This window comes from Pseudophryne corroboree, chromosome 7 (genome assembly GCF_028390025.1).
Source record: "Pseudophryne corroboree isolate aPseCor3 chromosome 7, aPseCor3.hap2, whole genome shotgun sequence".
NCBI lineage: Eukaryota > Metazoa > Chordata > Amphibia > Anura > Myobatrachidae > Pseudophryne > Pseudophryne corroboree.
Genome location: NC_086450.1, coordinates 66807129 through 66832252, shown reverse-complemented (window position 1 = coordinate 66832252; position 25124 = coordinate 66807129). Strand labels below are relative to the sequence as shown.

Genomic DNA, 25124 nt, shown 5'->3' with positions numbered 1-25124 from the left:
TCACCGTGTGTACACACCCTAAGTGCGGCTGGGTGTATACTATGTAGCCAGAACAGGGGCCTCCCCAGCGAGGGTGACATAGTGACAGGTGTAGGACTCACAATCGTCACAAAGTCGCAGCATAGTGTAACGGGCCCGCCCGCGGCTGTCACCACCTCTGTGACCAGCTGAGTGCAGAGACCAGAGGCGGCTCCCTGCAGCCGGGGGCATTAGCATGGGACTGTCCCGGAACCTTGGGCATTAACATGAGACTGTTCTAAAAGCTGGAACTGAGGACATTAGCATGGGACTGACATGGAACCGGGACATTAGCTGGATGCTCTCCAATACACTGATGTAGAACGTAGATCATGGTCATTTAGCTGATCTAGAACATATGACATTGTCATGGTGCTAATCAAGAACGTGTGACATTGGCATGGAGTTGATCTAGATTCTAGAACAATGGACACCGACTCTTTCTAGAACAAAGGACACGGAAATGAAGCTGATCTAGAACAACAGCCATTGACTGTAGAACAAAGAGCACTGACATGAAGCTGATCTAGAACATCAGGCACTGACATGGTGTGGATCTAGAACGCATTGCACTGGGATGGTGATCTAAACCGAGTTACACTGCAATATCGATTATCTAGAATGTGGAACATTGGCATGGCGCTGATCTAGTATGTGTGACGCTGGCATGGAGCATATCTAAAACTTGACACACCAGGATGGCACTTATATAGAATTTGGGGCATTGACCTGGTGCTTATCTAGAACGTGGGCCACTTGCATGATGCTGATCTAGAACGGCACACAGGGATATAGCTGATCTAGAATGTGGGGGGCACTGTCATGTAGCTGATCTAGGACGCGGGACACTGGCAGGGAGGGAGCTAGTATAGAAAGGGGAACATTGAGCTGTTCTAGAACCAGGGAGGTTATTAGGGATATATGACCTAGTCAGAATAATATAATCTGTAGTAGAATTGTTAAATATCCGTCCCAGCCAGGGAACTGAGCAGTCATAAAGGAGGAAGAGTATGTAAGTCTAATGATGTAGAGTATGTAAGGACAGGGCTCCTTCTGGACACAGAGAAGAGGCAATAGACATAAGTAGTTGGCCTCAAGGTAGCTCTAGAGAGACAGGGATTATAAAGGGCTGCAGGGCCAATAAGATGGATCTGGAACCGCTAGGTCATGTAGTAAGGGAGATTGATGGAAATGTGACCCGCCACAGAGAAAGATCTATAGAAATACACAAAGCTGGCTGTGAGTGCCAAGGCAGGAATCCAGCTGACTGTAGCATGAAGGAGATGGAGCCAGTGGGTTATGGAGCAGTAGATGAGGGCAGGGCTTGTGCTGCTGGCAGAGAGGGTAACCCTGCTGAGTGTAGAGCAAACAAGATAGAAAAGGATCAAGGTGCTTATGAGGAAGGGGAGATGGGCAATGGTCTTGCTGGATGCCCAGTGACAAATAACAGCAGACCTCTGCTTGGTTTTGGAGTAAGTACAGAGGACAATGAGTCCCCTGAACGCCAAGCAATGCAGTTTGGATGCAATGTGATGGAAGCAGATGTTGGCCCAACTGGACGTGTAGAAGGAATTGGTGGCCTAAGTGACTGCAGAGCTGGGGAGTCTTCTGAGCAATCTCCTGACGCAGCCTGTGGCACAAAGGACTGGAGTGGGGATTATCCGTATGAGAACTGCAGTCACAATGAGTTTGTGATGGTGTGTGACTATGAGGCAGCAGATGACACGCAGGTATGGTGGGTATGTGACGGGGGTTATTTATTTCACATTTTCAAGGGTCATTGATGGAGAAGATATGATAAATATATTTTTTGCATTTAATACCGGGTCACACATTAAGGAACCCTCACTGGTGGCGATGTGGTATCTGAATACTGTGGCCACGCACTAAAGGGTCTATTTATGAAGCAGGGAGAAGAGCGGGGAAGTTGCCCATGGCAATCAATCAGCTGCTACTTATCATTTTCTAGACTGCACTTGATAAATGTTTTCTCAATGCTGGGCCCCTTCATCAGGCCTGAGCCCGGGAAAATAGTACCTGCTCTTCCCCCTCTCGGCACCTCTGCTCAAGGTACACTAACTGTCCACATTTTAAGGATAGCTTGAGTACAGGTGATCTAATTAGCTCCTCACTTGTTTTGATTTAACCATCTGCGCTAAAACGTGGATATCACTAAAGCCAGAACTGTTCATGTGCATTGAGGACCGAGATCCATGTATTTGGTGTAATGTCTGGATAATGACCTGCAAACAGTCCTATTCAGGAGTCAACCACACATAAGGAGCCAGTAATGTTTTATATGTTGTTACTTTTGTCAGTGATCACTTATTTGATTACATTTATCTCCTTTGTATTAGGCATACTTGCCTACCTGACCCTCTCCATGAGGGAGAAAATGCTCTGTTCCTGGACTTTCCGAGTAATGTATGATTGCCATCACCTGTGGTGAAACACCTTTCTTATCAATTAACTAGCTCACCACAGGTGATGGCAATCATACATTACCAGGAAAGTCCAGGAACAGAGCATTTTCTCCCTCATGGAGAGGGTCAGGTAGGCAAGTATGGTATTAGGCTGACCATACTAGCCCTTTAAACTGGGACACTCATGAATTACACAGGTTCTGTGGCTGATTTAAACCAGGTGAACTGCAGACTTGAAGTCAGCCAGCCACAGAACCTGTGTAATCCATGACTGTCCCAGGTTAAAGGGCTAGTATGGTCAGCCTATTTGTATAACACCATGGAGGTTTGGTCATAGGTTCTGAAATTAAGAAACTAGCGTGATTTGGTCGAGTTTATTGCTAAATATAAAGCGCAACCAACCAGTTACAAAAGCAAAACCAGCCTTATAATACCCCTTTCACACCGCCAATGCCGGATCCCACCCGGGAATTGGAAACGTGTCCTCCCCGGGTGGGATCTGACATTGGACGCTACTGCTAGCTTCCCCAACCCGCAATATACCGGGTGGGCTGCCATAATGGCGGGGGGCGGAGGTGGAAGTGGCGCTGGGAGATAAGATCATCTCCGCGCCGCCTCTCCCTGTTTTAGTGAACTGGTCCCGGGTCGCATTGACTCTGGAGCCCGTTTACCCTGCTACTGACTCGGTATTCAACCTGGGAATAACACTGCTTTATTCCCAGGTTGAATTACCGAGACAGACGACACGGGATTTCGACTATGTCGCTTTCACACCGCACGCCGACCTGTGTCGACCCGGCAATATGCCGGGTTGATACCGGGTTATTTGTGCAGTGTGAAAGGGGGATTACTGATTGCTGCTTCCAATTTAGCAGCGACCTCGCCGAAATCACACTGATCACTTGATCTCAGGACCTTTTATATTACCCATGTGAGAGATTCAGTGGGAAGGAAGCTATAATCCTCAGATATTCTGATTTGGATATAATATTGGTCTTATATCGCTCTAATAAAAATTGTAATGGAAAACAATTGTGCACATCACAACAAGAAATGCTGGACTTCACAGTATCCAGCATACAGGTAGGGGCCGTACTGTTCCACAAACCTTATGCCCTCTCACATGGCACTGGTGCAGAATGCGTCAGCCTGCGGCCTGTATGAGACTCCAGGTTTTACTCCAGATTTTCTGTAATGTAACTGTCTATTTAATCACCCGAAGCTGATAACATATAGAGCTATATACGGGATCAGTACGAGATCCCGGCGCTCAGTAGACAGACGCCAGGAGCCCGGCGGCGAGCGTAGCGTTTCTCCTGCGCTTGCCACGCTTCGGTCGCCACAGGTTTCTATTCCCCTCCGGGTGGTGGCTTGGACCACCACCCAAGAGGGGTAACCAGCTGGCGGTAAGGACTCCGACCGCCAGTATTTCAGCTGGTGTCAGGATTCCGACGTCGGTAACCTTACCGCTGGGATCCCGACAGGCGGTCATTTGACTGCCTCCCCTATATACACCTGGATATTTCATGTCCGTAGCCCCTGTGACATTTGAGCTCTTACAGCTTTATACCTCTAAAGAGGTCAACACACGGAGCGATATTAACTACCGATATGGACTATACAGTTCATATCGGTAGAAAACATAGTGCATATTGCACCGCGTGGAAACACCTTGCGATGCTGATGCGCAGTCCCGCAGGATCGCCGTCACAAGGAAAAATAGAGTGTGCAGGCAGGCCAATATTGACTATATAGCAGGTTCATGCCTCCGGCCAGATCGTATGGTCAATATCGGCCGCAGCCTGAACCGATGTACCCGGCGTTAGACCCATACATAATTCTGTAATGTAATGCCAAGCATGTTCTGTTGGGATCCAGTCTTTGTAAGCAAAGCCGTTATTACGGGATCAATATGACTTGCCGGCGCATGGGATCCCGTCGGTTGTAATAACGACGCTGGGATTCTGATGTTTCAGAAGCCGACAGGTGTAAGGGGTGTTCCCCTCTCTCCCCAACCCCCACCCTCTCTACCTGCAGCCTAACCCTAACCCCCAGGACGCAGCCTAACCCTAACCGCCCCCAAGCCTAAACCTAACCATTCTGGATGCCGGTGTTGGCATTCAGAATAGGATCAGGGTCCGGCGTCAGTATCCTGACTGCATGTCTTTATTACGATGTGGTGAGAATAATCAGGCAGCACCGGAGGGCTTAGAGGGCAATATACCAGTTTGCCTCCTTTTCCCCAGCCTGCTCCCGCTCCCTCCAATGTAACATACATATAAGAATTGATTGCACAATGAATCACAGTCAATTTACTACACCTACCTATCCCTCTCATTCACGTATATCTCAAGCAGGAACACACAGAGGCTGTCATATAAAGACACAATTTTGAAGATGTTGGACAGTGTCAGCTGGGATAGACGCGAAAGGTGGACATTGACAATTTTGACATTCTTAATGTCAACAACACAATATTGACCGTTATGATGTCAATAATGTTGACAGACGTGTCAACATTCTTACAGTGTCAATAGGTGAGATGTCATTGTCATAATGTTGTCATCAGGGTTAGGCTGGGGGTGGAAGGGTGAGGGTTAAGATGGCATTCACTTATGCGACTTCTCCGAGGGAGAAGACGCGTAAGATTTCCCTTGAACCGCCCGGCAGGATCGCATACGATACATCGTATGTGGTCCTTTTCCATATGATGTATCGTATGCAATCCCAGCCATGCCTGCAGGATTCGATATATCTATAGTGCAGTACTTGCGATCTCCGCCTCCGATCTGATGCTCACAGAACCGCGCATCGGATCGGAGGTAAAACACATGCGATTTGCCCGTTTTCATCTGATTTATCGCCCCAAAATGTCGGAATCGGATGAAATCGGGCAAAATTGCACTAGTGTATGGGCACCTTCAGGCTGCAGGGGGAGGTTTTGGTTAGGGATAAGGATTAGTGGGGAAATACTTATCGGAACGCCGGAGGCTTGGGGCATTGATCTTCTGGTTGTGTAATGTACAGCATATTCTACTTTTCAGCATTTGCTATATTCTATATAAATCCTTTTCTTGGAGGTTTCTATTTTCTCCTTCCAGCTGAGCCTGTGTCGGGGGGACAAGGTTCTGCTACTTACAGCAGCGACAGCAGATTGCTGGTGGGTTGCACACGATGGTGACTGTGGGTATGTGCCGTCCAGACACCTGCGCGGAGTGGCTGATAATGCGGATGACGCAGACGTGGATGACCCATGGCAGGATGCTGAATATTATGGGAGCTACAAGTCACTGGTGAGTCCCGCGTTCTCGCTTCCTACATGGACACTGAGCAGACCTTTCACTTGTCATCTCCTCCCCATAGAAGCTGCATTTGGAGATGTTGTCTGACGCCCCTCGCACACAGGCTTACAGAGATGTCATAAAGCAGAATAGTCCAGCCCTGAAAGGGAAGCGTATCCTGGACCTGGGTTGTGGGACCGGGATTATAAGCTTTTTCTGCGTGAAGTTGGCGCAGCCTGAGGTCGTAAGTATTTTATAACAGTACAGGAGTTTTTTTTTGTTTTTTTATCTAAACCCACAAATAATTGACTACTCTGGAGATGTTCCGTCGTCAGATGGTCAGAGATGGATTTTGTCCGGTGTGGATTGAACTAATTGCTGCATATTATGTTTGTTGTCGACATCGCTTTGCCTATTGCTGTTTAGGATGGATTTAAATACAACCCTGACAGTTGTATAAAACGAGGGTAATCCAGAAGGTAATGACCGTTTGCGCATTTCCGTTGCACAGGTCATTCACGCTCCCCAATTCTTAGCCGGGCAGCCTTCATAATCTGTTCTCTAATTGCTCTGTGAGTGGCGTGCTGCTATGGTTGTTTTTGGTGCTGTTGTGTGTTATTAAAATGACCCCTGAAATACAAAATTGCTCCGACCATGAATAAAGAGTCTAAATTTATTGTCAATTAAAGCAGGGGTATAGGGATGTGAGAAAGTGGAGTGAAATGTTCAAAATGGATGACGAAACGTACATGACGAAGGCCGACTGGGACGCCCATCACTAGTCCCAGTTTGGGTGGTAGGAACCTTGCTCCAAGCGATTTTCACTAAGCTCCGTTTACTGAATTGGACTGGAGGCAGCCAAGTACAACAAGGGGATTCTAAGGCCCGTGAGATTAGATAAATGCTTAAATGAAGGAGGTGATTATGAGGGGAAATAAACGGGATGTAGTTAAAATGCCGGTGGTCAAAATGCCAACACCGTAATCCCGAACGGCGGCATAATGCCGGCATCACAATCCCAGCAGAACCCGGGATCCCGGCATCAAAATACAGACGCCTGGAATGCCGAACGTTCTGTTAGCTGGATGTGCTCGCGTCCTGCCACGGGGATGTTGAGAGGTTAGGTTTAAGCATTAGAAGGGGGGTTAGGGTGCAGGGACGGGAAGGGGATGGTTACCTACCAGGGATGGTGGGGAGATGGTGGGGGTTAGGCACATACAAGGGGAGGTTAGGGTTAGGCAGCAAGCGGGGAGGGTTAGGTTTAGGCAGCGGGGAAGGTTAGGGCCAGGCACCACCGGAGTGGGTTAGGCATCCACACGGGAGGGTTAGGATAGGGGGCAGGGGAGGGTTGTGGTACTTTCTGGGGGGCTTTCGGGATTTTGATGGTTGGGATGCTGCTGTGAGTATTATGACCGCCGGCATCCTCCTGTCCATTGGTATATCATACCGAATATGAAATAAACCAATATATTTTTTTAATTACAGCTAAACGTTTTTTACTTTCTGGATCACCCTCAGATAACATGAAAGACGCTAAGTACCTGTAGTGGGGCGTGAGGGCATTATTATATAGTGCGCTGAGTTGCCTGAGCAGCTTGTGGCTGCCGGACATGGTTTGTGTGTGAATGACATCAGGATTTGCCGGTCACAGGTGTACGCGGTAGAGGCAAGTGACATCGCTGAGCAGACCCGTAAATTAGTTGAAGCAAATGGATTCTCAGGCAAAGTGCAGGTTCTGCGTCAGCGAGCAAAATACCTGGATTTACCTGCAGAGGTTGATGTCCTTGTGTCTGAGTGGATGGGGACTTGTCTGCTGATCATCATTTTGTTTTGTTATTGCTCGTGTATTTTCTCGCTGTCACATTCATCTTCTCCCCGGCAAGTGATTCTTGTAACACTCAGTGGAACCTAATATGCCTCTAACCTGTTCGGTGAGGAGAGGAGAGGGAAGACACACAGGGGGTCTCTCCACCCATCTCTGTCTTAGAGATGATCTTATCAGTGTTTCAGGCATCTGTGACGTACCCACAAGGGGGTAAATTTACTAAGATGGGAGTTCTATTTAAGATAGGATGTTGCCCATAGCAACCAATTAGATTCCATGTACTATCTTCTAGAAGGTGCTAGATAAATGAGAAGTAGAATCTGATTGGTTGCTATGGGCAACATCCCATCTTAAATAGAACTCCCATCTTAGTAAATTTACCCCCAGGTTTCTCTGTGTTCTCTTATCTGGAATTCTGTCTCCTATCTGCAGTTTGAGTTTATGTTGGAATCCGTGCTCCTAGCACGTGACCTCTGGCTGAAGGCGGATGGGGTGATGTGACCGAGCACCGCCTGTATTCACCTGGTGCCTTGCAGTGCAGATAAAGAATATACCGCCAAAGTCCTCTTCTGGGACTCGCCCTATGGGCTGGACTTCAGTATATTAAAGTTAGTATTATCCGTCCAACCACATGGATCACCTCCTCCTTCAGACAACAGTAATGATTAAATGTACTGATAAAAGCAGATATTTGTCCGGATTCATAGACGCAGTTAATGCCGACATTCACAGAGTTCAGTGATATATCGCTACTCTGCATGCGTATACATCTATGGCACATGCGTTACATGGTGGATAATGCACAAAGGCTCTGCTGCCATTGAGATGCACAGTATCAGAATAAGAACAGTGCTCGGCAGGGGCTATACAGATGCACGGGGATGGTCCGTCTTATACATATGTCATGGGAGTGCGGCTGAAGTGTTTGCGTAGACAGATGCACAGTCACACAGGAGGACATACTCCATAATATATATCTACTATAGGGCTAGTGCAAGTTTGGATTCTGTGACCAATGATGGCGTCTAAAGACCCAGCAGGCGGTATTACATCATCTACAGTCGCTCAAAGTAGAGGTCTCAGATGTATGAAGCAGTGAGCCAGTGGAGAAGTTGCCCATGGCAACCAATCAGCTGCCACATATAATTTTGTAGACTGCACTTGGTAAATGTTGGTTGCCATGGGCAACTTCTCAACTGGCACACTTCTAGAACATACTTTATACAAACTTGCATACTCTCCCAAAAACCGGGTGGCAATCTGGGCTGGCTGGAAAGGCAGTCAAGTCTCCCGCAAGCCCTCCCAGCCGCCCACTTACAGAGCACAAGTGGGCAATCCAGCGGCGCCTGATGTGATTAGTGCTGAATCGTGTCATCGTACTCCCACTATAGACATAACACGATCGTGACACCTCCCCCCACAGCTCACCTTTGATGCGGCCACCGCGCCGCCTATGCGATGACTGGGCAGCCCCCTCCCAAAGGAAGGAAGGAGTAACAAAGTCGGCAAAAAAGACCGTATAATACTGCTTGCTAAAGAAAAGGTAATCTAGTATTTGGGAAACTATTTAAATAGAGATGCTACTCTAGGGCAGCGTATAACCAGATATTTATTTTCACACAGTGGCGGCTGATGGTGATCTTCTGATCTTTCCTCCACCACAGGCCTGTGGCCATACAAGAGTTTCTGTCCAAACCAAAGCCGGATTATGTGCTACAGCCAGAGGACTGTCTGTCTCAGCCCCAGGTCCTGCTGAGGGTGGATATGAGGACACTGAAGGTTGCAGAATTAGAGGTAAGAAGCGCTTCTTTGCTGAATTTTTATTACAGGATTATATTCTATTGTAATTGACACTTTCTCTTTCATCCACTAGGGGACACTGGAGTCTTATACAGTAGGGATGTGAAGCTTGCAATCGGAGGTGTGGCACAATCTAAAAATTAGCATTGTCTGCACAGCCGGCTCCTCCCCCTTCACATCCCTCCTTCCCCAGTTTGAAAAATTTTGCTGGAGGTACAGCATGTGGAGCACTGAGCTCCTGACAAAAAAATCTCAAATTATATGTAGGATGGCTGCGTCAACCTAACTAAAAGGGGGACAAGGCTGCATATTATTAGAGAAACAAAGTTCCCTATTGAAGGGAACTGCATCTCTCTGAAAGGAGATCCTAAACAACACAATGAGTACTGTTTTTCTCTAACGTCCTAGTGGATGCTGGGGACTCCGTAAGGACCATGGGGAATAGCGGGCTCCGCAGGAGACTAGGCACTCTAAAGAAAGATTAAGTACTATCTGGTGTGCACTGGCTCCTCCCTCTATGCTCCTCCTCCAGACCTCAGTTAGAATCTGTGCCCGGCCGAGCTGGGTGCTCCTAGTGGGCTCTCCTGAGCTTGCTAGATAAGAAAGTATTTTGTTAGGTTTTTTGTTTTCAGAGAGCTTCTGCTGGCAACAGACTCTCTGCTACGAGGGACTGAGGGGAGAGAAGCAAACCTACTCACGGCAGCTAGGTAGCGCTTCTTAGGCTACTGGACACCATTAGCTCCAGAGGGATCGAACACAGGACCTGACCTTGTCGTCCGTTCCCGGAGCCGCGCCGCCGTCCCGCTCGCAGAGCCAGAAGAACAGAAGCAGCAGAAGCATGAAGACATCGAAATCGGCGGCTGAAGACTCCTGTCTTCACTTAAGGTAGCGCACAGCACTGCAGCTGTGCGCCATTGCTCCCACAGCACACCGCACACTCCGGTCACTGTAGGGTGCAGGGCGCAGGGGGGGGCACCCTGGGCAGCAATTAAATACCTTTTTTGGCAAAAAGAGACATATATACAGTCTGGGACTGTATATATGCCAGAGCCCCCGCCATTTTTTATACATTTAAGCGGGACAGAAGCCCGCCGCTGAGGGGGCGGGGCCTTCTTCCTCAGCACACCAGCGCCATTTTCTCTTCACAGCTCCGCTGGAAGGACGCTCCCCAGGCTCTCCCCTGCAGTATTCAGGTGCATTAGAGGGTAAAAAAGAGAGGGGGGGCACATAAATTTAGGCGCAGTATATATACATATATTAACAGCAGCTACAGGGTAAACACTAAGGTACTGTGTAATCCCTGGGTTATATAGCGCTGGGGTGTGTGCTGGCATACTCTCTCTCTCTGTCTCCCCAAAAGCCTTTTGTGGGGTCCTGTCCTCAGTCAGAGCATTCCCTGTGTGTGTGCTGTGTGTCGGTACGCCTGTGTCGACATGTTTGATGAGGAAGGATACGTGGAGGCAGAACAAGTGCAGCTGAGTGTGGTGTCGCCGCCGACGGTGCCAACACCTGATTGGATGGATATGTGGAAGGTGTTAAATGATAATGTAAACTCCTTGCATAACAGGTTGGATAAAACTGTAACCGGGGGACAGGCAGGGTCTCAACCCATGCCTGCTCCTGCAGCACAGAGGCCCTCAGGGTCCCAAAAGCGCACACTATCCCAGATAGTTGACACAGATGTCGACACGGAGTCTGACTCCAGTGTCAATGACGATGAGGCAAAGTTGCAGCCTAAAATGACTAAAGCCATCCACTACATGATTGTAGCTATGAAGGATGTATTACACATTTCTGAGGAAAATCCTGTCCCTGACAAGAGGATTTGTATGTATGGGGAGAAAAAGCATGAAGTGACTTTTCCCCCTTCCCATGAATTATGTGAAAAAGCATGGGATTCCCCTGACAGGAAGGTGATAGTTTCCAAGAGATTACTCATGGCGTATCCTTTCCCGCCAACGGACAGGTTACGCTGGGAATCCTCCCCTAGGGTAGACAAGGCATTGACACGCTTGTCTAAAAAGGTGGCCCTGCCATCTCCGGTTACGGCCGCCCTAAAGGATCCTGCTGATAGAAAGCTATCCTGAAGTCAGTTTATACACATTCTGGCACACTGCTGAGGCCAGCAATTGCTTCGGCCTGGATGTGTAGTGCAGTTGCTGCATGGACGGATTCTCTGTCTGAGGAGTTAGATACCCTGGACAGGGACACTGTTCTACTGACCCTGGCACATATCAAGGACGCGGTCCTATATATGCGGGATGCCCAGAGGGACATTTGCCTGCTGGGCTCTAGAGTTAACGCTATGTCCATTTCTGCCAGAAGGGTCCTGTGGACTCGGCCATGGACAGGGGATACCGACTCTAAAAAACACATGGAGGTTTTACCTTATAAGGGTGAGGAATTGTTTGGGGACGGTCTCTCAGACCTCGTTTCCACAGCTACGGCTGGGAAGTCAAATTTCTTGCCTTATGTCCCTCCACAACCTAAGAAAGCACCGTATTACCAAATGCAGTCCTTTCGTTCTCAGAGGAGCAAGAAGGTCAGAGGTGCGTCCTTTCTTGCCAGAGGTAGGAGTAGAGGAAAAAAGCTGCACCACGCAGCTAGTTCCCAGGAACAAAAGTCTTCCCCCGCTTCCACTAAGTCCACCGCATGAGGCTGGGGCTCCACAGGCGGAGCCAGGAGCGGTGGGCGCGCGTCTCCGACATTTCAGCCACCAGTGGGTTCGCTCACAGGTGGATCCTTGGGCTATACAAATTGTGTCTCAGGGATACAAGCTGGAATTCGAGGTGATGCCCCCTCACCGTTTCCTGAAATCGGCCTTACCAGCTTCCCCCATGGAAAGGGCGATAGTGGTGGAGGCAATTCACAAACTTTTTCTCCAGAAAGTGGTGGTAGAGGTCCCCCTTAACAAGGGTAAGTTCTTACCATAAAACTCGTTTTCTGCTGCGGGGTACACTGGGCTCCACAAGTCTGGACAATGGGGATGTCCTAAAGCAGTTCCTTATGAGAGGGGACACACTGTAGCGAGCACAAGAACCCGGCGTCCAAAGGAAGCATCCTGAGAAGCGGCAGTATCGAAGGCATAGAACCTTATGAACGTGTTCCCGGAGGACCACGTAGCCGCCTTGCACAATTGGTCAAGGGTCGCACCACGTTGGGCCGCCCAAGAAGGTCCAACAGACCGAGTAGAATAGGCCGTAATGTGAACAGGAGCCGACAGACCAGCCTTCACATAAGCATGCGCAATCACCATTCTAATCCATCTGGCCAGGGTCTGCTTGTGAGCAGGCCAGCCACGTTTGTGAAATCCAAACAAAACAAAGAGAGAATCAGACTTTCGAATAGAAGCAGTTCTCTTCACATAGATACGGAGAGCCCGTACCACATCCAAAGACCACTCTTTGGGAGACAAATCAGGAGAGACAAAAGCTGGAACCACAATCTCCTGATTAAGGTGGAACGAAGAAACCACCTTAGGTAAATATCCAGGACGAGTCCTAAGAACCGCCCGGTCATGGTGAAAAATCAGATATGGGGAACTACAAGACAAGGCACCCAAATCCGACACTCTTCTAGCAGAGGCAATAGCCAGCAAGAACACCACCTTAAGGGAAAGCCACTTAAGGTCAGCTGAACCAAGAGGTTCAAATGGAGGCTCCTGCAACGCCTCCAAACCACCGACACGTCCCAAGGAGCCACAGGCGGGACATAGGGAGGTTGGATACGCAACACACCCCGAGTGAAAGTATGAACATCAGGTAAAGTCGCAATTTTTCTCTGAAACCACACCGAAATATGAACCTTGAGGGAGGCCAGACGCAGGCCTAAAACCCTTAGCTCTTAAGACGGAAGCTTCAAGAGCCACGCCGTCAAAGACAGCCGGGCTAGGTCCTGGTAGACACGGGGCCCTGAACGAGGAGGTCTGGACGTTGTGGAAGTAGAAGTGGACGCTCTGACGATAGGCCTTGCAGGTCTGAGAACCAGTGCTGTCTGGGCCACGCCAGAGCTATGAGAAGCAGATTTCCTTTTTCTTGCTTGAACTTCCGAATTACCCTGGGCAGGAGTGACACCGGAGGGAACACGTACGGCAGCCGAAACCTCCACGGCACTGCCAGCGCATCCACGAATGCTGCTTGAGGATCCCTTGTCCTTGCTCCGAAGACCGGAACCTTGTGATTGTGTCGAGACGCCATCAGATCCACATCTGGAAGACCCCACCTTTCCACGAGGAGTTGAAACACTTCTGGATGGAGGCCCCACTCGCTGGCATGCACGTCCTGACGACTGAGAAAGTCCACTTCCCAATTCAGGACTCCCGGAATGAATATTGCCGATATTGCCGGTAGATGGCATTCTGCCCAACGTTGAATCCGTGAGGCTTCCTTCATTGCCAAACGGCTTCGAGTGCCGCCTTGATGATTTATGTAAGCCACTGTGGTGGCGTTGTCCGACTGTACTTGAACTGGACGGTTCTGAATCAAATGCTGGGCTAGGTTGAACGCATTGAAGACCGCCCGCAATTCCAGAATGTTGATCGAGAGGAGTGATTCCACCGACCCTGCAAGGAGTGTTGCTCCAGCACAGCGCCCCAACCTCTTAGACTGGCATCTGTCGTCAACAGGACCCAGTTGGATATCCAGAAGGGACGGCCTCTGCACAATTGTCGGTCCTGGAGCCACCAGAGCAGCGACAGACGGACCTCCGGAGTCAAAGAGATCATTTGAGACCTGATCCGGTGAGGCAGGCCGTCCCACTTGGCTAGAATCAGCTTCTGGAGGGGGCGAGAATGGAATTGAGCATACTCCACCATGTCGAATGCTGAGACCATGAGGCCCAGCACCTGCATTGCCGAATGTATCGACACTTGCGGACGAGAAAGGAAGCAACGAATCCTGTTCTGAAGTTTCAGGACTTTCTCCTGAGACCAGAACAACCTCTGGTTGTGAGTGTCCAACAGCGCTCCCAGATGCACCATGCTCTGAGCAGGGACCAGGGAGGATTTCTTCCAGTTGATGAGCCACCCGTGGGCTTGTAGAAACCGGACCGTCACATCCAGATGACGCAGGAGAAGATCTGGGGAATTTGCCAGGATTAACAAGTCGTCCAGACACGGCAGTATCCTGACCCCTTGACGGCGGAGTACCACCGTCATCACCGCCATAACTTTGGTAACGCCCGAAACTGGTAATGGAGGTTGCCAATAGCGACCCTCAGGTATTGTTGTGACACTGCTATAGGAATATGCAGGTAAGCATCCTGTATGTCCAGGGAGACCATGTAGTCCCCAGGTTCCAAGGCCAGAACTATAGAGCGAAGGGTTTCCATACGGAACTTGGAAACCTTCACAAACTTGTTCAGTGCCTTGAGGTTGAGAATGGGCCGGGAGGACCCATTCGATTTCGGGACTAGAAACAGCAGAGAATAGTACCCCCGGGCCCTCTGAGCAAGAGGCACCTGTACTACGACTCCTGTATCCAGGAGGGTCTGTACCACCAAATGCAGAGTGTTTGGCTTTGTCTGGTCCGACGGGACGTCTGTCTGGCAAAATCGATGAGGGGGTCGGTTTTTGAAGGCTATGGCGTAACCTTGAGTGATGACTTCCCATACCCAGGCATCTGAAGTGGTCTTCAACCATTCCTGGGTATACCGTAGAAGCCGGCCCCCCACCTTGGGATCCCCCAGGGGGAGGCCCGCCCCATCATGCGGCAGGCTTATCGGTCTTGGCTGCTGGCTGACGGGCAGCCCAGGCTCTTTTGGGCTTCGGCTTACCGGGTTTGGAAGTGCGGGCCTGCCTATGGTACGCCTGACCTTTTGCTTTACCTGAAGGACGAAAGGGGCGAAAGGACGTGCCTTTGGCCTTCGACACAGAAGGAGTGTATTAGGCAGACAGGCAGTTTTGGCAGTAGCCAAGTCAGCCACTATCTTATTTAAGTCCTCCCCAAACAGAATATCCCCCTTGAAAGGGAGTACCTCCAGGGTTTTTCTAGAGTCCGGATCCACAGACCAGGATCTCAGCCATAATATCCTGCGAGTCAGGACTGACGTAATGGAGGCCTTGGCTGCTAGGATACCGGCATCAGAAGCCGCCTCTTTAATATAGCGAGAAGCTGTGACAGTATATGACAAGCATTGTCTAGCATGGTCAGAGGAGATTTCAGCTTCTAACTCCAAGGCCCATGCTTCAATAGCCTCTGCCGCCCATGTAGCTGCAATAGCGGGCCTTTGTGCAGCACCCGTGAGGGTGTAAATCGCTTTTAGACAACCCTCGACACGTTTATCCGTAGGCTTTAGAGACGCGACGGTAGTGACAGGTAGAGCTGAGGAAACCACCATCCTAGCCACATGTGAGTCTACTGGAGCAGGCGTTTCCCAATTCTTAGACAGCTCTGGCGCAAGGGGATAGCGAGCCAGCATCTTCTTTTGAGGCACAAACTTCGTACCCGGGCTTTGCCAGGGTTCCTGACGTATATCCACTAGGTGGTCAGAGTGAGGTAAAACTTGTTTAATCACCTTCTGACGCTTGAACCTATCTGGTTTCTTAGGAGGAACGGATGGCTCGGGATCATCCGTAATCTGCAGAATTAACTTAATAGCCTCCAAAAGATCAGGAACATCCACATGTGAACTACCCTCCCCATCTGCCGTATCGGAGTCAGAACCTGTGGGGTCAGTGTATGTGCTGTCTTCATCAGACGAGGTGTCAGTGACAGCAGTGGATTGTGAGGAGACGAGCGCTCGCTTAGAGGACCTCTTGGACTTAGGCGAGCGATGGTCAGACTTTTTAGTAGTTAGGGACTAGTTCAACTTCTTTAATTGAGCAGATAAATCGTCCGCCCACGGCGGGTTAGCTGCAGGGACCGCATACGGTTGTACCGGCATTGGGGGTCCCATAGGGGGTGTTAGTTTATGAACTAGCGTATGCAGAAGCGTGGAAAAAGCGGCCCACGGAGGGTCAGTATGTGCCTCCGTTGCCACAGTCCCACTGGGGGGCAAGGAGCCCCCAGAACCAGAGCCCACAGCTGCTATATTCACCCCATATGTGCCTGTGGCTTCAGCAACACCAGCAGTGTGTTCAGCCCCAGAACCGTTACCCTCAGAAGTAGACATGATATAACTTGCAGTATGAGGTAACACAGTACAATTATTAGCAGCACTATATCCCTAAACCCAAACCCCTGCGCAGTGTAGGCAGCACCAGCAGAGATAAAGGAGAGATATGGTGACTAAATCACAGAGAAAAATACGTAATACAGTATATCTTTGTGAAAATCCTATATTAGATAACACCTGACGCACCAAGCCCCCTCAGGTTATAGACTATAGGGATAGCAAATTAAGTGAAAGACACGAGATGGACACCACTCAGCTATCAATGCACACACAAATAGTCACAGTTTGTACAATGCAGAGGTTATTACAGACAATAATACTGCACTGGACTAGCTTACACAGCTATATAACAGTAGATATAACACTACACAGTAAGAACTGGATGTATATCACAGGGTAATTGTACTATAAAACCCTGACTAAATGCACTCTTTCTTACTAACACTGACTAAAAAGGCAGGTAGAATACTTAAGTGTCATGTAAAGGCACAGCGCTGACAACCAGGCGGCTTTACATAGGAGGATTTGCCCAAGCAGTCCCAGGAACAGTGAGCTGAGGAGTAATGGCGCCGCAGACACTGACAGGTAGTGAGGAAAAGACAGAGATACAGCTCCAGGGCGGGAACACTTGCTGGAAATGGCGCCCTGGGGGAGGGGCTTCAGGTCTAAGCCTCATCCCCCTTGCTGGCAAAACCACCGGGTACTGTGGGCGATATTAAAATCGGTTTTAAGAGAAAACCTGACCTGTGCCCATGCCCTGGTGATCTAGTGGGATCGCCTGTATCCACTGACCGCACCGGATCGCGATAAAGACAGGGTCCCACTTACCACCTCCCGAAGCGCGGCCACGCGATCCTGGAAAGCCCCAGTCGTGTGTGTCTAACATGAAGAAAACCGGAGCCTGCGCTGTAGGTACCCGGCAACCAGGGCTCGGGAGTGTACAGCGCCGCTGGGGAGAGCTGGAGCTGCAGCAGTGATTGTCACAAGACATTTACCACCGCTGCTGCCCTTGAAGTCTTCACTTTTTACCTCATAAAAATAAGATTTTACTTACCGGTAAATCTATTTCTCGTAGTCCATAGTGGATGCTGGGGACTCCGTAAGGACCATGGGGAATAGACGGCTCCGCAGGAGACTGGGCACATCTAAGAAAGATTTAGGACTATCTGGTGTGCACTGGCTCCTCCCCCTATGACCCTCCTCCAAGCCTCAGTTAGGAACTGTGCCCAGAAGAGCTGACACAATAAACGCTTTTTATAACAATAACTATGTACAGGTATTGCAGACAATCCGCACTTGGGATGGGCGCCCAGCATCCACTACGGACTACGAGAAATAGATTTACCGGTGAGTAAAATCTTATTTTCTCTGACGTCCTAGTGGATGCTGGGGACTCCGTAAGGACCATGGGGATTATACCACAGCTCCCAAACGGGCGGGAGAGTGCGGATGACTCTGCAGCACCGAATTAGAGAATTCCAGGTCCTCCTCAGCCAGGGTATCAAATTTGTAGAATTTTGCAAACGTGTTCGCCCCCGACCAAGTAGCTGCTCGGCAAAGTTGTAAAGCCGAGACCCCTCGGGCAGCCGCCCAAGATGAGCCCACCTTCAGTGTGGAATGGGCTTTTACAGATTTAGGCTGCGGTAAGCCTACCGCAGAATGCGCCAGCTGAATAGTGCTACAAATCCAGCGCGCAATAGACTGCTTAGAAGCAGGAGCACCCAGCTTGGTGGGTGCATACAGGATAAACAGCGAGTCAGTCTTTCTGACTCCAGCCGTCCTGGAAATATAAATTTTTAGGGCCCTGACTACGTCCAGCAACTTGGAATCCTCCAAGTCCCTAGTAGCCGCAGGCACCACAATAGGTTGGTTCAAGTGAAAAGCTGAGACCACCTTTGGGAGAAACTGAGGACGAGTCCTCAATTCTGCCCTATCCATATGGAAAATCAGATAAGGGCTTTTACAAGACAAAGCCGCCAATTCTGAAACCCGCCTGGCCGACGCCAAGGCCAACAGCATGACCACTTTTCACGTGAGATATTTTAAATCCACAGTCTTAAGTGGTTCGAACCAATGTGATTTCAGGAATGCCAAAACCACATTGAGATCCCAAGGTGCCACTGGGGGCACAAAAGGAGGCTGAACATGCAGTACTCCTTTGACAAATGTCTGAACTTCGGGCAGAGAAGCCAGTTCTTTTTGGAAGAAAATCGACAGAGCCGAAATCTGGACCTTTATGGACCCCAATTTGAGGCCCAACGTCACCCCTGCTTGCAGGAAGTGCAGGAATCGACCCAGTTGAAATTCCTCCGTCGGGGCCTTCATGGCCTCACACCAAGCAACATATTTTCGCCAAATGCGGTGATGTCTTGCGGTGACATCCTTCCTGGCTTTGATCAGGGTAGGGATGACTTCCTCCGGAATACCCTTTTCCTTCAGGATCCGGTGTTCAACCGCCATGCCGTCAAACGCAGCCGCGGTAAGTCTTGGAACAGACAGGGTCCCTGCTGCAGCAGGTCTTGTCTGAGCGGCAGAGGCCAAGGGTCCTCTGTAAGCATCTCTTGAAGTTCCGGGTACCAAGCTCTTCTTGGCCAATCCGGAACCACGAGTATGGTTTTCACTCCTCGCCTTCTTATTATTCTCAGTACCTTGGGTATGAGAGGTAGAGGAGGAAACACATAAACCGACTGGTACACCCATGGTGTCACTAGAGCGTCCACCGCTATCGCCTGAGGGTCTCTTGACCGGGCGCAAAATCTTTTCAACTTCTTGTTGAGGCGGGACGCCATCATGTCTACCTGTGGTTTTTCCCACCGGTTGACCAGCATTTGGAAGACTTCTGGATGAAGTCCCCATTCTCCCGGGTGGAGGTCGTGCCTGCTGAGGAAGTCTGCTTCCCAGTTGTCCACTCCCGGAATGAACACTGCCGTCAGTGCTAACACATGATTCTCTGCCCATCTGAGAATCCTTGTGGCTTCTGCCATCGCCATCCTGCTTCTCGTGCCGCCCTGTCTGTTTACATGGGCGACCGCCGTGATGTTGTCTGACTGGATCAGTACCGGCTGGTTTTGAAGCAGGGGTCTTGCCTGGCTTAGGGCATTGTAAATGGCCCTTAGCTCCAGGATATTTATGTGAAGAGAAATCTCCTGATTTGACCACAGTCCTTGGAAATTTCTTCCCTTTGTGACTGCCCCCCAGCCCCGAAGGCTGGCATCCGTGGTCACCAGGACCCAGTCCTGTATTCCGAATCTGCGGCCCTCTAGTAGATGAGCCCTCTGCAGCCACCACAGCAGCGACACCCTGGTTCTGGCCGATAGGGTTATCCGCTGTTGCATCTGGAGATGGGACCCGGACCATTTGTCCAACAGGTCCCACTGGAACGTCCTTGCGTGGAACCTTCCGAATGGAATTGCTTCGTACGAAGCTACCATTTTTCCCAGGACTCGTGTGCATTGATGTACCGACACTTTTCCTGGTTTTAGAATGTCTCTGACCAGAGATGACAATTCCTCGGCTTTTTCCAGTGGAAGAAACACTCTTTTCTGGTCTGTTGTCCAGAATCATTCCCAGGAACAGAAGACGTGTCGTCGGGACCAGCTGTGACTTTGGAATGTTTAGAATCCAGCCGTGCTGTTGTAGCACTTCCTGAGAAAGTGCCACCCCCACTATCAACTGTTCTTTGGACCTCGCCTTTATCAGGAGATCGTCCAAGTACGGGATAATTAAAACTCCCTTCTTGCAAAGGAGCATCATCATTTCGGCCATTACCTTGGTAAAGACCCTCGGTGCCGTGGATAACCCGAACGGCAGCGTCTGGAACTGATAGTGACAGTCCTGTACCACAAATCTGAGGTACTCCTGGTGCGGAGGGTAAATGGGGACATGCAGGTACGCATCCTTGATGTCCAGGGATACCATGTAATCCCCCTCCTCCAGGCTCGCAATAACCGCCCTGAGCGATTCCATCTTGAACTTGAACCTTTTGATATAAGTGTTCAAGGTTTTTAAATTTAAAGATGGGTCTCACCGAACCGTCCGGTTTCGGTACCACAAACATTGTGGAGTAGTAACCCTTTCCTTGCTGAAGGAGGGGTACCTTGACGATCACTTTCTGTGAATACAGTTTTTGAATAGCCACCAACACTGCCTCCCTGGCAGAGGGAGTTGCCGGCAAGGCAGATTTTAGGAAACGGCGGGGGGGGGGGAGACGTCTCGAATTCCAGCCTGTACCCCTGAGATACTACTTGAAGGACCCAGGGATCCACTTGTGAGAGAGCCCACTGTGTGCTGAAAAACCTGAGACGTGCCCCCACCGTTCCCGATTCCGCCTGAGCAGCCCCAGCGTCATGCTGTGGACTTACCGGACGCAGGGGAGGACTTCTGCTCCTGGGAACTAGCTGTGTGCTGCAGCTTTTCCCCCCTTCCTCTGCCCCTCGGCAGAAAGGATGAGCCTCTAGCCCGCTTATTTTTCTGGGGCCGAAAGGACTGTACCTGATAATACGGTGCTTTCTTTTGCTGTGGGGTAGCCTGTGGCAAAAAAGTCGATTTCCCAGCAGTAGCTGTGGAAACGAGGTCTGAAAGACCTTCCCCAAAAAGTTCCGCCCCTTTATAGGGTAAAACTTCCATGTGCCGCTTGGAGTCGGCATCACCTGACCATTGCCTAGTCCATAACCCCCGTCTGGCGGCAATGGACATAGCGCTTATTTTTTATGCCAGCCGGCAAATATCCCTCTGTGCATCACGCATGTGTAAGACCGCGTCTTTTATATGGTCAATCGTTAGCAAAATATTGTCCCTATCCATGGTATCAATGTTTTCCGACAGGGAGTCTGACCACGCAGCAGCAGCACTGCACATCCAAGCTGATGCAATAGCGGGTCTCAATATAATGCCAGTGTGTGTGTATATAGCTTTTAGGGTACTTTCCAGCTTTCTATCAGCAGGTTCTTTTAGGGCGGCCGTATCCGGAGACGGTAGTGCCACCTTCTTTGATAAGCGTGTCAATGCTTTATCTACCCTAGGGGGTGTTTCCCAGCGTGACCTATCCTCTGGCGGGAAAGGGTACGCAGCCATTAACCGTTTAGAAATGATCAATTTCTTATCTGGGGAAGTCCACGCTTCCTCACACACCTCATTTAATTCGTCAGATGCAGGAAAAACTACTGGTAGTTTTTTCTCACCAAACATAATACCCTTTTTTGTGGTACCTGGGGTATCATCAGAAATGTGTAAAACATTTTTCATAGCCTCAATCATACAACCGGTGGATCCATTGGAGGGTACACTCGTCTCATCATCGTCGACACTGGAGTCGGTATCCGTGTCGACATCTGTATCTGTCATCTGAGGTAGCGGGCGTTTTATAGCCCCTGATGACATTTGAGATGCTTGGACAGGCACAAGCTGAGTAGCCGGCTGTCCTATGTCGTCAAACCTTTTATGTAAGGAGCTGACACTATCACGTAATTCCTTCCATAAGTCCATCCACACTGGTGTCGACCCCGCAGGGGGTGACATCACATTCACAGGCATTTGCTCCGCCTCCACATCATTATCCTCATCATACATGTCGACACAGCAGTACCGACACACAGCAGACACACAGAGAATGCTCTTACAGAGGACAGGACCCCACAAAGCCCTTTGGGAAGACAGAGGGAGAGTATGCCAGCACACACCAGGGCGCTATATAACACAGGGATATCACTATACAGAGTGTTTTCCCCTATAGCTGCCTATAATATATATACTGCACCTAAATTGTGCCCCCCCCCTCTCTTTTTTACCCTTTCTGTAGTGCAGGACTGTAGGGGAGAGCCAGGGAGCTTCCTTCCAGCGAAGCTGTGAGGGAATAATGGCGCCAGTGTGCTGAGGGAGTTGGCTCTGCCCCTTTTTCGGCGGGCTTTCTCCCGCTATTTTATCGTTTCTGGCAGGGGTTAATATACACCTATATAGCCTCTGGGGCTATATATGGTGTTAGTTTTGCCATCCAAGGTGTTATTATTGCTGCTCAGGGCGCCCCCCCCAGCGCCCTGCACCCATCAGTGACCGCAGTGTGTGGTGTGCATGAGGAGCAATGGCGCACAGCTGCAGTGCTGTGCGCTACCTTGGAGAAGACAGAAGTCTTCAGCCGCCGATTTTCCGGACCACCTTCTTGTTTCTGGCTCTGTAAGGGGGACGGCGGCGCAGCTCCGGGAACGGACGACGAGGTCGGGTCCTGTGTTCGATCCCTCTGGAGCTAATGGTGTCCAGTAGCCTAAGAAGCCCAAGCTACCACCACTTAGGTAGGTTCGCTTCTTCTCCCCTTAGTCCCTCGTTGCAGTGAGCCTGTTGCCAGCAGGTCTCACTGAAAATAAAAAACCTAAACTATACTTTCTTCTAGGTGCTCAGGAGAGCCCCTAGTGTGCATCCAGCTCAGCCGGGCACAGAAATCTAACTGAGGCTTGGAGGAGGGTCATAGGGGGATGAGCCAGTGCACACCAGATAGTCCTAAATCTTTCTTAGATGTGCCCAGTCTCCTGCAGAGCCGTCTATTCCCCATGGTCCTTATGGAGTCCCCAGCATCCACTAGGACGTCAGAGAAAAGCTTTTCTCAGGGCTGCTTGGAGCAGCCCCTCTGTTAAGTGCCTGCTTACTGCAGCACCAACTGACAAACTGAGCTCCTGTGCTGGGAGGCGGGGTGATATAGGAGGCGGCGCTGTGCATTCTGGGAACAGTCAAAGCTTTGAGCCTGTTGGTGCCTCGGATCAAGATCCTACTCTACACCCCATTGTCCAGACTTGTGGAGCCCAGTGTACCCCGAAGCAGAAATAAAATATTGTACTATGTTACACTAATATCTGTCAAACTCCCCCAGTATTTCTGTACTTACCATTAAATCCTTTTTTCTGATGCCATCTGGGAGACACTGGACCATAAATTGTAAGGGGGCTCGAAGGAGCTGGCACTTAAAGTTAGTCTAAGACGGAGCTCCTCCTCTCTGCAACCCCTGGTTATCAGTACAACTTGTGCAATGTGCAAACCAGCATAACCAACCAACAAGATATGGAGCATAAGGCAATACAACCCAGCTCCCATGGGCAAGTAATTCACACTGATAACCAGGGGTAGCAGAGGGGAGGAGCTCTGGGGTCTATTTACTAAGCCTTGAATGGAGATAAAGTACCAGTCAAACAGCTCCTAACTGTTGTGTCACAAACTGTATTTGAAAAATGACAGTTATAATAAGATTTTACTCACCGGTAAATCTATTTCTCGTAGTCCGTAGTGGATGCTGGGAACTCCGAAAGGACCATGGGGAATAGCGGCTCCGCAGGAGACTGGGCACAACTAAAAGAAAGCTTTTAGACTACCTGGTGTGCACTGGCTCCTCCCACTATGACCCTCCTCCAGACTTCAGTAAGGATACTGTGCCCGGAAGAGCTGACACAATAAGGAAGGATGTTGAATCCCGGGTAAGACTCATACCAGCCACACCAATCACACCGTATAACTCGTGATATTATACCCAGTTAACAGTATGAAACATAACTGAGCCTCTCAACAGATGGCTCATAACAATAACCCTTTAGTTAACAATAACTATATACAAGTATTGCAGACAATCCGCACTTGGGATGGGCGCCCAGCATCCACTACGGACTACGAGAAATAGATTTACCGGTGAGTAAAATCTTATTTTCTCGGACGTCCTAAGTGGATGCTGGGAACCCCGAAAGGACCATGGGGATTATACCAAAGCTCCCAAACGGGCGGGAGAGTGCGGATGACTCTGCAGCACCGAATGAGAGAACTCCAGGTCCTCCTCAGCCAGGGTATCAAATTTGTAGAATTTAGCAAACGTGTTTGCCCCTGACCAAGTTGCTGCTCGGCAAAGTTGTAAAGCCGAGACCCCTCGGGCAGCCGCCCAAGGTGAGCCCACTTTCCTCGTGGAATGGGCTTTTACTGATTTAGGATGCGGCAATCCAGCCGCAGAATGCTCCAGCTGAATTGTGCTACAAATCCAGCGAGCAATAGTCTGCTTAGAAGCAGGAGCACCTATTTTGTTGGGTGCCTACAGGATAAAAAGCGAGTCAGTTTTCCCGACTCCAGCCGTCCTGGAAATATAATTTTTTAAGGCCCTGACTACGTCCAGTAACTTGGAATCTTCCAAGTCCCTAGTAGCCGCTGGCACTACAATAGGTTGGTTCAAGTGAAAAGCTGATACCACCTTAGGGAGAAACTGGGGACGAGTCCTCAATTCTGCCCTATCCATATGGAAAATCAGATAAGGACTTTTACCTGACAAGGCCGCCCATTCTGACACACGCCTGGCCGAAGCCAAGGCCAATAACATGACCACTTTCCACGTGAGATATTTCAAATCCACAGTTTTAAGTGGCTCAAACCAATGTGATTTTAGGAAACTCAACACCACGTTGAGATCCCAAGGTGCCACAGGAGGCACAAAAGGGGGCTGAATATGTAGCACTCCCTTTACAAATGTCCGAACTCCAGGCAGTGAAGCCAGTTCTTTCTGGAATAAAATCGACAGAGCCGAAATCTGGACCTTAATGGAACCCAAGTTTAGGCCCATAGTCACTCCTGACTGTAGGAAGTGCAGAAAACGACCCAGCTGAAATTCCTCTGTTGGGGCCTTCCTGGCCTCACACCACGCAACATATT

At 49.8% G+C, this 25124-nt stretch overlaps 1 protein-coding gene across 1 annotated transcript in view; it reads left to right on the top strand.

Annotated features, from left to right (window-relative positions):
* The first annotated feature begins 1163 nt into the window (after nucleotides 1-1163).
* PRMT2 (protein arginine methyltransferase 2) overlaps nucleotides 1164-25124 on the top strand; it is a 29449-nt gene continuing 5488 nt past the window's right edge. Inside the window, 6 exon segments of the mRNA XM_063932552.1 lie at nucleotides 1164-1748; nucleotides 5543-5734; nucleotides 5805-5966; nucleotides 7374-7537; nucleotides 7979-8155; nucleotides 9212-9341. Coding sequence (XP_063788622.1) covers nucleotides 1164-1748; nucleotides 5543-5734; nucleotides 5805-5966; nucleotides 7374-7537; nucleotides 7979-8155; nucleotides 9212-9341 — 1410 coding nt within the window.